At 42.9% G+C, this 15543-nt stretch overlaps 1 protein-coding gene and 1 pseudogene across 1 annotated transcript in view; both read right to left on the minus strand.

Moving 5' to 3' along the window:
- Positions 1 to 556: 556 nt before the first annotated feature.
- LOC126514849 (PRELI domain containing protein 3B-like) lies at positions 557 to 1178 on the minus strand (annotated as a pseudogene).
- Positions 1179 to 13222: 12044 nt separating this feature from the next.
- LOC126514904 (murinoglobulin-1-like) overlaps positions 13223 to 15543 on the minus strand; it is a 49409-nt gene continuing 47088 nt past the window's right edge. Inside the window, exons 35-37 of the mRNA XM_050164133.1 lie at positions 14835 to 14937; positions 13683 to 13724; positions 13223 to 13366 (exon numbers count right to left, since the gene is read on the minus strand). Of these exons, the coding sequence (XP_050020090.1) occupies positions 13350 to 13366; positions 13683 to 13724; positions 14835 to 14937 (162 nt within the window). The 3' untranslated portion in view covers positions 13223 to 13349. The remainder of the gene's footprint in view (positions 13367 to 13682; positions 13725 to 14834; positions 14938 to 15543) is intronic.

Here is a 15543-nt window from a genome sequence, read left to right on the forward strand (position 1 = left end):
GTTTTGTTTTTTCGAAGACAGGGTTTCTCTGTGGTTTTGGAGCCTGTCCTGGAACTATCTCTTGTAGACCAGGCTGGTCTCGAACTTACAGAGATCCGCCTGCCTCTGCCTCCCGAGTGCTGGGATTAAAGGCGTGCGCCACCACTGCCCGGCTTACAATGTCTCTTTTTAAAGTGAGTTCCTCACGCAGGAGGTTCTAGGTCACTGTGTCATGCAACTGTGTACACTCGAGGTCAGCCGGCCTTTGCTCTGGTTGGTCCACAGTCACGTAGGGTCTCAGTACCTGAAAGGCTAAGATTCTATACTTAAGGAGACTTGAGACCAACATCAATTTCTTCTAAGCACTTAAACAACAACAAACAAGCCTGTTAACTGCACATGAACACAAGACTCCAGCCAGACCCTCAAGCCCTTCCCCTCAGACGATCACTTTGACTCAGACCCTCTCCATCTTTTGTTTTGATCAAAAGTCACAGCCTTTCCCCAGCTCATTAAAATAAATAATAAAATCTACCTAAAGTAGTTATATTATTTTAAATAACAAATAAATATGACGTCAGCTTGAAGAATCCTGGGCCCTGCAGCTGCACACCAATTTCCATTTTTCCATCAACGCTGCTGCGGCCGCCATTGGGGTCCTTATGCTTCCTCTGGCTGACGCTGTCAATTCTCCAATCTCGGCGTTCAGTCTATGGATCTCCCATTCCATGGCTTCTCGGTTTTTGTTAGCATTGGAAGATATGGTGCTTGCCATGAGTCCTTCAAGGTAGCTGCTGAGGCTGACCCCTTTCATGGTGAGGATGGTTTCCTGGGTCAGGACAGTTTTCTCTGGGTGCTGGGGGTGCGGCTTGTATGTGAGCCTCTCGTCGACTGTGACTGTATTTGTAAATGAGATGTTGGTGCTCCATTGTCTTTTTTATTGGGCCAACTACAGAATGCTCCTGCTCGTATGTTTTTGTTCTTGCTGCACCAGTAAGAGACTTCACAAAGGAAGGCAGGCCCCACTCTGTGCTGAGGAGCCTGTGGCTGTGCAGTTTTCCAGAGGGTTCCACTTGTCTGTCCAACACGTCAAAGCCAACCACGCTTGGATTCGTGGGGTTTGGGTATTTCTGCGTTGCAGCCATGGTAACCATTTCCTATGGGTGGTCAAAGACGTGCTCGGATGTCCAGATCTTCATGGTGCCAGCCGCCTGCTCGGTGTCTCGTGATGTTCCGGGACAAGGAGGCACAACAGCACAGTTTTAAATCAAGTGTTCAATCTTTGCTAAAGAAGTTAAAAAAATGTTTCACACATGGTTTTAATTTGCATCGCTGCTGTTAAGAATGGTAGCATCTTTTCACATAGTGAAGAACTATTTATATTCCTTTTTCTGTGAACTAATAGTTCAGAGCCTGTTTCTTTCTTTTAAAATACCCTTGATTTATTTTGTATAAAATGGATAAATTTACAACTAAGCTTTTATAAAAAGCTTAGCATAAGTATATCATTATAATTTTTATGCATAAATAGGTATACCACTATACCAGAAAATTTAAAATTTAAGTAGGGTCCACACAGTATCTATCTATCTATCTATCTATCTATCTATCTATCTATCTATCTATCTATCTATCTATCATCTATCTATCTAATTCAGTAGACTCATATCAATTTATTTATATAACCGAATACTGGCTTCTGGTATTCATACCTCACCTTTGAAAAAAGGCAAAGTTGGCTTAGGTTGGGCAATTCCTTGTGATTTTTGATGTTTTCCACACCCCCATGGTAGGAATAGTACATAGAGAAAACCCCCTTGCAACTGTAGAAAGGGCGATGGAAGTCTCTCATAAACAATGGTCCATGTGGGAGACTCCTGGGGAAGAGGATTACTCTCAGTTTTTCTTCTGCTTGTTTTCTCTTATAAAAGGTCCCTTCAGCTTGTTCTCCATTTATTCAGCCACAGAATATTTTGCTGTCGTTCGACATCAGCTCAGAAGGGAGCAGATGTCTGCAGGACCGGATGCCGATGTCCCTGTTCAGGGTGTTCAGGGGCATCCTAGACGCCTGGTTCTGCCCATGTCTCCGGTGTTCCAGGCTGATGTTCGTGGGGTGAAGAGTCCAGGGCGATTTGCAGGCCCAAGATGTAAACAATGATATGATGCAGGATTTCCACCTTGGTCACCTTGTTCTATGGGATGCTGGGCGCCAGTTCCTTAAGCTTTGAGTAGCAAACACTCATGTTTTAGAGCAAGCTCACTGGGTGGTCCAGCAGGGTTTTGCCCCAGGAGATGCCCAAGATGTGGTCTGACAGGCTGTTTTCTTAATGGATCTCACCTGACTGAAGGGTTTCTACCTGCTCTTACAAGGAGAGTCCAGGAGGGAGCTGCTGCAGGTGGGCTCAGTGGGCTGCAGGGTACCAGGCTTTATTCAGAATCCCGAGCCTTTATCTTAAAACAAACAAACAGACGTGTGTGAAGGACACTTTCCTAGTGGACTGAACCGGTCGGGGTGGTGTGAGCCTGTTTGCCCTGTTGAGGCTTCAGGGTTATTAAGCTCCTGCACCAATGACCACTCTGGGACACAGTAGGACCTGGTTTCAAAAAATTGGCATGATCAAGGTACACTTTTTAAATAGATCTCATCATATAGCAAGGCTGGCCTTGACCTTATGGTGACCTTTCTGCCACTACACAGTGCTTCACACATGCACGTAAGTCGCTTGGGTGTGAAGTTAGCGGAAAACATCCTGTCTTGGTTTGTTCATCTCCTAAGTAACAATGCGATAGAATTTCCCTCCAGTGTAAGAAATTTCAATTTTTTACAAACCAACCATCATCATGTATTTTATGAGTTTCTGGGTTTTTATAATCCAAACCATTCCTTTTACATTTTAAGAGTTCATAAAACAAGTTTTCCACATTTTCACATAGTGCATTTTTTATTTATTTCCTGCTTAAATATTTAAAGGCTTTGGAATTTATGTTGGTGCAAGATATGACTTTTCCGTCAAGCCTGTATACCTGCTGCTATAACACTGATGGACGGATCCACTGCTTCAGAACTAATTCAGAACCTTACCTGTGTCGTATATCACATTTCCTGCAAGCAGATAAGCTTATCACTTTCTATTTTCCACCGAGTAGTGTGTTTCCTCAGTTATCTGTTCCCCAGTTCAAATTATTGCATCATGATACAGTTTAGATGCAACAAACCTGTCCATTATATTTCCTTATTAGAATTCTGCTTTGCTCATCTTTTTCTACTTGTTTATTAGAATCATATTGGTAGACTTGAGTTTTCATACTGACTTGCTATTCCCTTTGTTTAAATGATCAGCACCCATCGTGGTTTTCAGTAGTGTTTTATTCTGATATTTCCTTAATGCACATAACTTCTGATCATATTTCCCTTCTGTTATCTTTTCTCACATCCACTTCCTTCTTTCTATGCCCCGAATGGTCCCCGTTTTCTTTCCTACTCCCCTTTCCCCTAAATTCCATGTGTGCGAGAAAACATGTGATGATGTCCTTGCAAGGCTGGCTTGTAGGAAGATAGAATTCAATGAACTTGCAGGCAAATGACATAATTTCGTTTTTATAATGGATGAATAAAGGTCCATTGTGCGTATACACCACACTTGTAAAGATCCTCCATCTGTTCATGCGCCTTTGGGTGGGTGACTCGGTGCTTGGCTGCTAGGAATAGCGCCGTGATAAACATGGGTGCAGTCATTCCTACACAGTAAGTTGACTTTGGTTCTTCGGGTTAAAGAAGTGATGTGCTGGCTAGCCTTATGCCACGGCGACACAAGCCAGAGTTAACGGAGAGGAGGAAACCTTAAGTCAGAAGATGCCTTCGTAAGATCTGACTGTAAGCAGGCCTGTAGGACATTTTCTTTATTAGTGATTGACGAGGGAGGGCCCAGACCATTGTGGGTGGTGCCACTCCTAGGCTGGTGGTGGTCCTGGGTTCTATAAGAAAGCAGGCTGAGCAAGTCAGGGGAGACAAGCCAGTAAGCTGCTCTCCTCTATGGCCTTTGCTTCAGCTCCTACCTCCAGGATCATGCCCTGCTTGAGTTCCTGTCCTGACTTCCTTCAGTGATGAACTATGCTGTGAAACTATAAGTCAAATAAACCCTTTCCTCCTCGACTTGCTTTTGCTCATGGTGTTTCGTCACAGCAACAGAAACTCTTAGACCGGGCATGTGTCCGGATGGTACCACACTCTGTTTCCAGCACAGATTTCCATATTGACCAGGTGAATAATCCTCACCCACGTTTCCCCCACATCCTCACCAACATCCATTGCTTTAATTTTTTCACTGTAGCCATTCAGCCTGGGAGAGTTAACACCCGGTTTACTTTTTGATTTCCATTTCTTTGATGGGTTAAGAGAGTGAATTTTTTCATATCTAAAAAGTGTTCTGTGAATTTTTGTGCTAATGGGAGTGGTTGGTGAAGGTAGAGTTATCCTGTGTCCCAGCAGCCACTTCCCAATTAACCACTCAGAAACTTATTAATTACAAATGCCCAGCCAATAGCATAGGTTTCTTTAACTCTTACAACTCAAGTTAACCCATTTCTTTTTTTTTTTTAATTTTAAATTTGTTATTCATTTTACATACCAACCACAGTTCCCCTTCCCTCCCTCCTCCTTCTCTCCCCACCTCCTTCACCCCAGTTAATCCATTTTATTAATCACGGCTTTTACCTCTATGTCCAGGTTGCTTTCTGTCTGGTTTGTGACTCCTCTGGCTCCACTCTTCTTCTTCTCTGTGTCCCGAGTCTGGTTCTCCTACCCAACCTTATCCTGTCCAGCTTTTTTGTTAAACCAATCACAGGGACATAATATTCACACAGTGTGAAGGAATATTCCACATTTCTCCTACCCTCTGTAAAATATGCTGTGATTGGTTTGTGGGCCAAAGTTGGATGCCCCAACATTACAGAAGAACCTAGGGTGACTATCCAGGCCATCATTAGGAAACAACCTTCTGGGGTCTTTAACGGGTTAAAGACTAAAAAATTAGACAAAGTTTTTTTAGTTATGATAAAAAGGTAAACTAGATATGAAACTTTGTACTCACAAAGATAAGATAGAAAATAGAATATTTTTTTTCTGATTTTGCCAAATACAAATGACTGAATATTGCAACTGTAATTCTTACTTGATAACTAGTTTGTTGTATATAATTTTACTGTGTTCAAGTCAAAACCTTCCTTTCTAATTTAGACAAAAGCGGGAAATGCTCTGGAATAATCCTTCTGTACACTGCTTAAATTAAGCTGTGATTGGTTTAAAAAAAGCTGGCTGGCCAATAGCTGGGCAGGATAAGGAAAACCAGACTAAGGACACTGGGAAGAAAAGGGGTGGAGTCAGAGGAGTCGCCTGAGTGACTCGGAGAGGAAACAGGAGGTGCAAGATGGAAGAGAGGCAGCGTCAAGTGGCAGAATGGCACTGTGGTGTTTATTTTTGAGGCTATTGTGAACGCAATATTTGTACCTTGAGTTTTCATCCTAGTACTTTTCTGACAATATTGATCAGATATGAGTCATCTGTTTGAACCTTAGTGTCTTTGAAGACCATTATCATCTACAAAAAGGGTAATTTGACCCCTTTGCTCTCTATCTATATTCCTTTTGTTCTTTTGTGTAAATTCCAAGTTTCTTTTCTTTTCTCTTCTCTTCTCTTCTCTTCTCTTCTCTTCTCTTCTCTTCTCTTCTCTTCTTTTCTTTTCTTCTTTTCTTTTCTAGATAGGGTCTCACTATGTAGACCAGGCTGGCTCAAAAATATAGAGGTCTACTTGCCTCTGCCCCCTGAGTGCTGGGATTAAAGACATGCACCACCACACCCAGTGGGGTTCAAGTATTTTATTCAATAATAACGGCCAGAATGGACGTATTTGTCTCATTCTTGATGTTAGAGACGTTTTTAGTTTTTCTCAGAGCATTGCTTATCAGTTTGTAGTGCACAGTCTGTGCTCTGCTGAGGTGTGTTCTCTCTGTGCTCTTCTGAGGTGTGTTCTCTCTGTGCTCTGCTGAGGTGTGTGTGTTCTGTGCTCTGCTGAGGTGTGTGTGTTCTGTGCTCTGCTGAGGTGTGTTCTCTCTGTGCTCTTCTGAGGTGTGTTCGTTCTGCTCCTAGTTTCTTCAGGTCTTTTTATGGTGTAGAAACACCTGATGTTGTCAAACGCTTTCGACATGTACTGAAATGATCACGTGCTTCAGGACACTTACTAACCTGTCAAGCCACTCTTGCTTTCAAGAGCAAGGGACAACTTACTCTTAGTGCACAATCTTTTAAAAGGGGAATTACATTTGTGAATATTTGAGGACTTTGTATCTAGGCGCCTCAAATAAATTGGTTTTTAGTGTTACCTTTTGTGTGTGTCCTTATCTGGTTCTGATGTCAGGGTAAGACAGTTTGTAGAGGCATTTTATTTGAGCTTTCTCTTCCATTCTTAGGACTTAAGAAGCATTCCTCTTTTCTATTTTATGAAATAATGTGAAAAATAATTGTTAGTTCTCTTTTAGAATTCAGAAGTGGATCCAATTAGTCATCAGCTGTTCTTGTTAGGAAATTATTGCTACTTCAGTTTCACAGCTCATTATATAGCGAAATGGCTAAGGCGACGCCATCTTGTCCAACTATTTTCTATTTTGTTTCTGCCTACACACTCCTCAACCTTCTACACCCCACCCCCATGGCCACACCCTCCTGGGCAATGCTTTCGAGGCTGTCTGTGACCCTGACCACAGTCCAGACCTATTAACCAAAATAATTGATGTTTGAGCAGGCAGAAACATAAAACTAAAATAACCAAGAGGAAGTGTAAGTCAAAAATAATTGTCATGTGGTGTCTGGAAAATACCACCAAGCGCTGCAAAAAGACAGAAGTTGCTTTGAGCCCCCTCAAACATTGATGTCATTGTGGTTTTTGTCTTTAAAAATGCTGTTCCCTAACCTTTAGCACCAAGAGACTTTGAGGCATAAGTCCGTTCTTGGTTACCCACTAATGAAAGAATTCATATATTTTAATCAGTATAATTAGCATGGTTGCCAATAACTGTCTCCTGCGGACCATTTCATTAGAACTGTTTACATTGTTGATGTCTTGGTAAATCACACATATGACTAGAAATGTACACACTTCATCAGTCACGCACATGTGTTGCGGGAGCTCCTTTTAGCAGCTATTGGCAGAAGGAGTGGAAGGAGCTCCCGCAACACACATGCTCAGAAATCTATTATTTCCTCTAGATTTTCTGATTTACTGGAGTTTAATCTTTTAACATAATCCCTAACTATCATCCCCCACCCTCACAAACCTCTCCTTTGACTGGAGGGCTACAGTGATAGTTTATGTTTCCTGGAGTTAATGTCATGTTAAAGTCTCTGTCCAGTTGTTCTCTAGGGATCTAACTGTTGCTTTCTCTTCAGTGTGAATTTACCCTGATAAAGGCCCAAGGACCTTGTAGGGAAAGAACCATCGACTGTGTCCATGTTTGATGTTTACCAGGGTGTTTCCGTAAGAAGGCCAACTTCCCTTCTCTGTAAGCTGGCTTTGATGGTTTCTATAATTCATCCAGAGTTTTATATTCTTGACCTGAAACTCCTCTGTTTATAGAAATCAAGTGAGGTGTCAGGAGGCTGATTTATATTATTTGTAGACATGGCCATAATTAGCCCACTCAGTAGGTCTGTGGGAGTCACATCATTCTGTCGCTTTGATTCTACTCTTGACTGTGATAACCACACTCTCATGGACTCAGTGGTTCTGAGCCTTTAAGATTTGGAAGTCTTAATTCCCAACATGGTGCTATTGAGATATAGGGGCCTTTGGGAAATTATTAGACCGTGAACATGGACTTTTCACCCACACAGTGTCCTTTTAGGAAAAGCCCAGAGACATAGTTTGAAGATTGTTACCACATTTCAGCAGACCAGCTAGTCAATAGAAGTCGTGGAGTAGGGAGGAACATTTTCGGAAGCTCCAAGGCCTGACTCCTGTCCAGTAGTGCCATGGGCTGGACCACTATTCCAGTATGGAATTTAGCCCCTCTGTCCACGTAGGTCTGCCCTGAAAGGTGGGACTACAGCTTTAGCAGGTTAAAGAGAATCGAACATTAGGTTAGATACTGTATTGCTGTATCTTATCATTTTGTCTTTCCAAAGTTATTTCCCTTTCCTTGTCTCTCTTCCTTTTGGCCATTTTATTTTATCCATTCTTTAAGAATTTTATATATCTACACAATGCATAAAATAGCTACACAATATAAAGATATTTCTACAATGATATTTTGATCACGTCACCCACATGGTCCTCTCCCAACTTCATCTTCCCCTTTCTCTCTTCTTCTTCCTCTCGATTTTCCGCTCTTATAATCCGCCGAGTCCAGTTAGAGCTGTCTGTCTGCCTGTGGGTCCTAGGATGTCCAAGGTCATCCCTTGGAGTGTGTTGTCCAATTTCTTACTTTTTGCTTGCTGTTAATAGAAGAGCAGTGCTTATATTTTTAACCATTGCTGCCACCATGTGGTCATCTTTCATTACTGTACTGGGGGGAAAAAGGCTCCAACTTTTGACCTTAATGCAAACAGGGAACACACACACACACACACACACACACACACACACACACACACGCATGTGCGCATCTCCAAACGGTGATGCGAAGAATCTGAGACCTGCATCCAGCGGAGCTCCTGTGTGTTTCATAACAGCATTCGTTCTTTAAAAACCATTTATCTGCATCTAACCTAGTTTGAATAATAGCTTCCTAGTCCTAATCTCATCTCAAAGTAAGATGCATAACAACCCTGGAAACGCATTGCTGATCCCGTCTCTTTACTGAAGTGGATTCCAGGGGGAAAAAAATGCACAGGAAGCTGGGCCTAATCTCCAGAAAAGTGTCCATTGCTAAAACCTCTCAGGAGACTTCCATTTTGTTCTAGAACTTATTGTATTGGCCCAAATAATTTTGGCTGTCCCTAAAAATTAAAAAAAAATGTTTTAAGAAGTAGAAGTTCACGTGAGACAGATCTGTGCAGCTGCCCCGGCTGGACCACGGCTCTGTCCTCCATTTCTTGTCGTCCTACACCGTATCTGAGTGCACAACCACTGCTCTTTGCTGTTGGTTTTCATTTTTTTTTTCAGACAGGGTTTCTCTGTGTATCCCTGGCTGTCCTGGAACTCACTCTGTAGACCAGGATGGCCTCAAACTAAGAGATCCCCCTGCATCTGCCTCCTGAGAGCTAGAACTAAAAGCCTGGACCACTAGGCCCACATCACAACCACTGTTTTTAAATGATCCCACCAGCTTCTACAATAAAATCAGACCCTTGATGAATTAATCTCACCTCATATCTCCAGTCCCCTAGTGGTATAAATAAGCATGGGCGTCATGTTTTTGCTAAGACAGTCTTTTGTCTACCGCAGCAAGTATCTGCCACAATCAACTTAGACAGGGAATGCTTCATTTAGACTGATCAATCGTCCCTGCTCTTTTGGGTTTCGTGGTGAGGTGGCACAGAGCTCACGGTGCAAAGCTCAGTAGAGGACTTTATTCCTCGTAGGCAAGGAATAAAGTAAGCCAGTGAGTACGAGCTAGGTCCCACTAGCCCTGAGAGAACACCATCCAGCTCCTAACATTTCCCTCTACTCCCTAAAGGAACTAAGGCCTAGATAGCTGGGCCCACGTGTTAGAGGCTTGGCCCTCAGCCTGTGCTACTATTAGGGGTGGGGGTGGGATCTCAAAAGGGGCTGACCAATGGGAGCAAGACAGGTCACTGAGTGGATTATGGGACTCTGTCCGTTTCTTTTTCTCTTTGGAAGGCTGATCCTGAAGTGAGTGACTTTCCCCTGTGACATGCTGCCTTGCCACAGGCTCAGAAAAACAGACTAACTAACCGTTAGGGTTTGAATCTCAAATGTCCCCACAGGCTCATGTGTTAAACACCTGATTATCAGTTGGTGGTTCCCAGGCTGAGGGGGATACAGTTCATCGTGGTCACCTGGCCATCAGCTGGTGGTTCCCAGGGCGAGGTGATACAGCCCACTGTGGTCACCAGGCCGTCAACTGGTGGTTCCCAGGTCGAGGGGATACAGCCCTTTGTGGTGGGGAAAGAATAATGGCTAGGAATGTTTAGGTCTAAGGATGTAAGAACTTATGAAACAAATTCCTCATACTCCATAGATCAAGAAGCAGACAGAACTTTGTTGGGCTAGAATTCTCAAAGTTGACCCTACTGCCATCCAGGACCCATATCCAAAGGATCTCACAACCCCTCAGAACAGCACCAGCTTGGGACCGAGCATTTCTCAGACACCCGAGCCTGTGGGGACATTCTGCATTGAAACCACAACACCTTCTATGACATAACAGGTTTGTCATTACCGTTTTCAACAGGATTTTCAATCTGTCAGTCAGGATAGCTATTTTAATGGCACTAAAGGACACTCTTTTTACCTTTGCAAAAAGTGTTTCTACCCAGATGTATTATGTATTTTTCCCCCTTGTGCTGGAAACTGAATAAACTGTTCTGGAATAATCCTTCTGCCCACTGTGTGAATATAAGTCGCTGTGATTGGTTTAATAAACAAGCTGACTGGCCAATAGCTGAATAGGACGAAGTTAGGTGGGAAAGCCAAACAGAGAATGATGGGAGGAGGAAGGGCAGAGCGAGTGAGGGAGACAGAGAATGAACTAGACACACCAAATGGAATAGAGTTAAAAGCCATATGCCTCGGGGCAGCACATAGATTAATAGAAATGGGTTAAGTTGTAAGAGCTAGTTAGTGACAACCCTGAGCTTTTGGTGGAACTTTTATGATTAATATTGACTCTCTGAGTTGGTTATTTGGTAAACAGATGCTGGTTATTTGGGAGCAGGCAGTCAGTACAGAAAAACTCTGCCTACAGTCAACACACTTAAGAATACAGGTCAAAATGCACATATGACCTCAGAGTCTGTGTCAGCATGCACAGGGCCTGCGTGGGTCTGAACCAGACACAGTGGGGTCCTAGAGATGAAAGAAGAAGTAGGCTCATGCCTCCATCCCTAACCCAGGAGCAATATCTGATTGATAAGTACTTGATGTAGTGGTATATTATTTGTATTTTGATAAATAAATCTTGCCTGAAGACCAGAAGCAAAACTAAAGTTATTAGAGCTCAGGCAATGGTGACACACACCTTTAATCCCAGGATTCGGGGAGCCAGTCAGATGAACCTCTGTGAGTTCAAGACCACCCTGGGCTACACAAGATCAATGCCTAAACAAATCCAGGTGGTGGTGGCTCACATTTGTAATCCCAGTCCTAGAGAGAGTCACACTCCTTTAATCCCAGCACAGGAGGGAATCTAAAATGGGAGGAGAGAGGCTTAGTCATCTTAGTTTTGTGGTCACCCAGCCTTGGTAGAGGGAGGTAAGACTTCTCTATTGGCTTTGCTTTTCTGGTTTAAGGTTGAGATTTATTTATCAAAATATAAATAATATACCACTACAACTTGCCAATGAAAATTTAGTTTCCTCCCAGAGATATTCATTGGGAGAGCTGGCTGTATGTCCAGCAGTAGACAGTCCAAAGGAAGTAAACTCAACAGCATCTTTGGAAGTTCCTCATCTCACAGTGTCATGCCAGGGCTCTTCCCTTTTTCTTTTCAATTTTATCTTATTTTTAGTTTTTGGTTTTTCAAGACAGGATCTCTCTGTGTGTAGCTCTGGTTGTTTAGAACTCACTCTGTAGACCAGGCTGGCCTCGAACTCACAGAGATCCCCCTTTTTCTGCCTCCCAAGTGCTGGAATTAAAGGTATGCACCACCACTGCCAGCTCCTTATTTTATTGTATTTATATACTCTTTTTCTCTTTTTATCTTACATGTCCTTTGAGTATATATTATGGTTTCCTCTTTACTGTTTTAATGGGATTCCCATGTGTGTGAGCAAGGGGGTCTCTGTGTCTATATCTGTTTCTTGTGCTTCTCCTTGGCTCACTTCCTTCTGTATGTTTTGTCTTATTCTGATATGTTGGTTTTTTTTCTATCATCATATAATATCATATTATATATTATAATTATCCCTTAGAAATCTATTTCTTTTCTTTTCTTTCTCCCCCCCCCTTTTTGTGGGGTGGGGCTTGAGACAGGGTTTCTCTGTGTAGTCCTGGCAGTGCTGGAATTAGCTCTGTAGACCAGGCTGGTCTCGAACTCAAGAGATCCGCCTGTCTCTGCCTCCCCAGTGCTGGGGTTAAAGGGGTGTGCCATCACTGCCTGGCTACTGTTTGTTTCCTAATGAGAGGCAAACATGAGATGGGTTGGGATGGGAGAGGAAGGGGTGACTGGGAGGAATAGAGAGAAGGCAAAGTCTAAACAATACATATTATATGAGTCAAAAATTCTATTTTAATAAAAGGGAAAAATTTAAAAACTGCTGATCAAGTATTCTGTCATTGAGTTGTAATCCCTGCCTTTTGATTTTTTGAGATAGAGCTGGGTTATGAAGGCCAGGCACGCCAGAACTTTCTCAGTAGCCTAGAAGGCTCTTGGATTGGCTTTCCTCCTGCCTCATCCTCCAACAGTGCTCTGAATGCAGCTTGAGCCATCACTTCTTGCTTGCTGCACAGCCCTGTTTCACTAACACACCCAGCGGGACTTTTCTTACAGAGGAAAGGTTGTCATGAACCTCTCTCCATGCTCTGGGGGTCTGTATTATTGAGCAGTGTGGTAAAGCCTTCCCAATTTTCGCAATATGTAGGTGGAGGTTTTCTGTGTCCTGGCAGTCAACCCCAAATAACCACAAGAGACTTAATATCAATTATAAATGCTCAGCCAATAGCTCAGGCTTATTGCTAGCTACTCTTACATTGTAAATTAATCCATATTTCTTACCTACCCTTTGCTACATGGTTTGTATTTTCTTTCAACATGAAACAATCGTCTTGCTTTTCTCTGCATCTTTCATGACTCCTGAGACTCCACTCTTCTTCTTGCCTGTGTCCTCTGTGTCTTGCTGTCCCACCTCCTGCCTAGCTGTTGGCCAGTCAGCTCTTTTATTAAACCAGTCAGAAGGTGCCTTGGCAAAGACACATCTTCACAGTGTCCAAAAAGATTATTCCATATCAACAATACATGTTCTTCTGTCTGAATATTACTTTTGAACTTTGCAAATGTGGGGTCTGGTGCAAGGTACTAAATGAGCATGGAGTAAATTTGGATTGAGTGAGGAAAGAATCAAAGATAGAGACTCTGTAAGTGTGCATTTATTTATCACGCTTGTTCAGTTTTTATATTACAAAGACAAACAAAAATCACCATCTTGAAGGTTCCTGGGTTTGGGGACTTCAGCAACGTCTTGCCCACAGATGTGAATTTCAATAATTTTGTTTCTCTGTGCATGTGGAGAAAAGAAACAACACATTGATGAATATAATTCTAACTGGGTACTGACAGTAGGGTTTTCTGCAGGAAAACAAACTGGTCATGGTGGAGAACGGAGTCCATGGAATTTTCTTCCATAAGCTACGGTACACTTTAGTAAGGAATCTAGAGTAGTCTTCCAAGGGCAGTGTGCCCATCCCAAGGTGCACGTTTCTGTGTTTTCATACCGTGGGAGAGGCCTGAGCTAATCTAACAAAAATTCTGGGTAGTTTTGAAGGGGGAAGAGGTCACAGGAAGGCTTGCCGCAAGGAGTGCTAGGTGCTCACCTGAGCTGCAGGGGGCGCTGTATTCAGCGAAAGCCACTTCATCTGAAAGACAGGGAGAAAAATTGAGAAGGGGAGTTTTGATGCGAGAGGGTTTTGTGGAGCGCAGTTGATGTTTTAGGACTGGCCAATTTTCTTATTCAGGGCCTGGATGACTACTGAAAAGTCTTCTCTCTGGGGACATCAGACAAACTAAGCAGAGGAATTTCTCCCCTTGAAGCCACTGGTTGACACCTTTTTCCTGGGTCCGGAAAAGGCGCCTGTTGCCATGCCTGATGATCACAGTGAGTTCTGTCCTTAGGATCCACGTGGCAGAAGGCGAGAGCCCCTTCCCCCAAATTGCCCTCTGACCTCCAGAAGCACCATGACACGCCTCCCTCTCATGAAAAAATAAAGAAATGTGCAAACACCCCCAGAGTAAATTACCCTGCGGAGGAAATCGAAGTGTGCTTATCCTACAGTGTTTGAGCAGGGGACTGGGAGTGACGTGTAGACCTGTAGCCTCTCACATGACTTCCTATATTTCTGATTTTTTTCCTTCATTGTGTCTTGATTTCTTCTAGTCTGAAACATCTGTCACAGAAACCCCCTATTTAATTCCCCAGCTCTGGCTTTGCTCGCTCTCTCTCTCTCTCTCTCTCTCTCTCTCTCTCTCTCTCTCTCTCTCGTCATCAGTGACCACTCAGGCTATAATTCTCTCTCATCCTTTTATTCCTACTATAATTATTTGTATGATTCTTCATTGCTGCATTGCTATATTCAGAAGAAGATTTGTCTATCTTTTCACCTAGAGACACTTCTTGGTAAAACGTTTGGTCCCTTGGGTTATATGGACCTGTTTGGTCCTTCATGATTGTTTGGACAAACAGGTAGGAACAAGACCTCGGTGGTTGAATAAGTTGAAATCTTATAAATATTTGTCATACTCATATTCTTTTATTAAGAGCTGACTTGGCCAGTCTGGCCTATATAATGTGTCACTGTCTCAAAAGTAATTATTTTAAAAACTGGGTGCTATGGTGTATGTCTCTAATATCAGCATTTGGGAGGCGGAGTCAGGAGGTTTGAGAGTTTGAGGCCAGTGTGGGTTATATAGTGAGAAGCTGTCATAAGGAACTTAAGCTGCTTTAGGCTCCTTCCTGATCTCTTGCTCACCTGTCTCATAGTAGTCGTAGACTTTCACAATGGCAGGCTGCAGGTTCATTACTGGGATGTCTTGTTGAATGACGAAGGAGAAGGTCAGTGTCTGATTGGTCATCTGGCAAAGAGAGAAAAATAAGTCCAGAATCTCTGAGGTGGCCGTTGTTCTCCTTCAGTCCTTGGATTCTGAGAAGCAGCTAATGCGTTGGGTAGCATTTAACTCACAGTCACTGTGCTCCATAGAGGCTCACACATGTGGATGCTGATGTGGGTTTTAGAATAGGGTCCTGAGGAACTGAAGCAGAGGCTCCTGGGAGTATGTGAAATTGTTCTAGTCTATTAAACTCTTCCAAAAATCCACATTCCTCCTTAATGTGTGACATAGGACACTTGGGACCCTATGATAAGTCCCAGGACATCCAGCAATGAGAAAAGAGAATTTAAAATTACTTAAAATTATTATTAGTGGTATTTTTATTGTTATTATTATCATTATGTGTGTGTATGTGTGCACACATGTATATATCAGTGGTGGCTAAAACAGGGCATCAGATCCACTGGAACTGGGGTCACAGGCAGTTGTGAGTTGGTGTGGACTCTGGGAACTGAACTCTGGTCCTCTGCAAGACCAGTAAGTGCTCTTAACTGCTGAGCCACATCTCCAGGCCAGGGAAAGAGAATTTAAAATATCATCTAGTATGAACAGAGGGAAGGTGTCTATCCA

The sequence above is a fragment of the Alexandromys fortis genome, unplaced genomic scaffold, assembly GCF_014885135.2.
Source record: "Alexandromys fortis isolate MF-2015 unplaced genomic scaffold, M_Fortis_MF-2015_v1.1 scaffold_150, whole genome shotgun sequence".
NCBI lineage: Eukaryota > Metazoa > Chordata > Mammalia > Rodentia > Cricetidae > Alexandromys > Alexandromys fortis.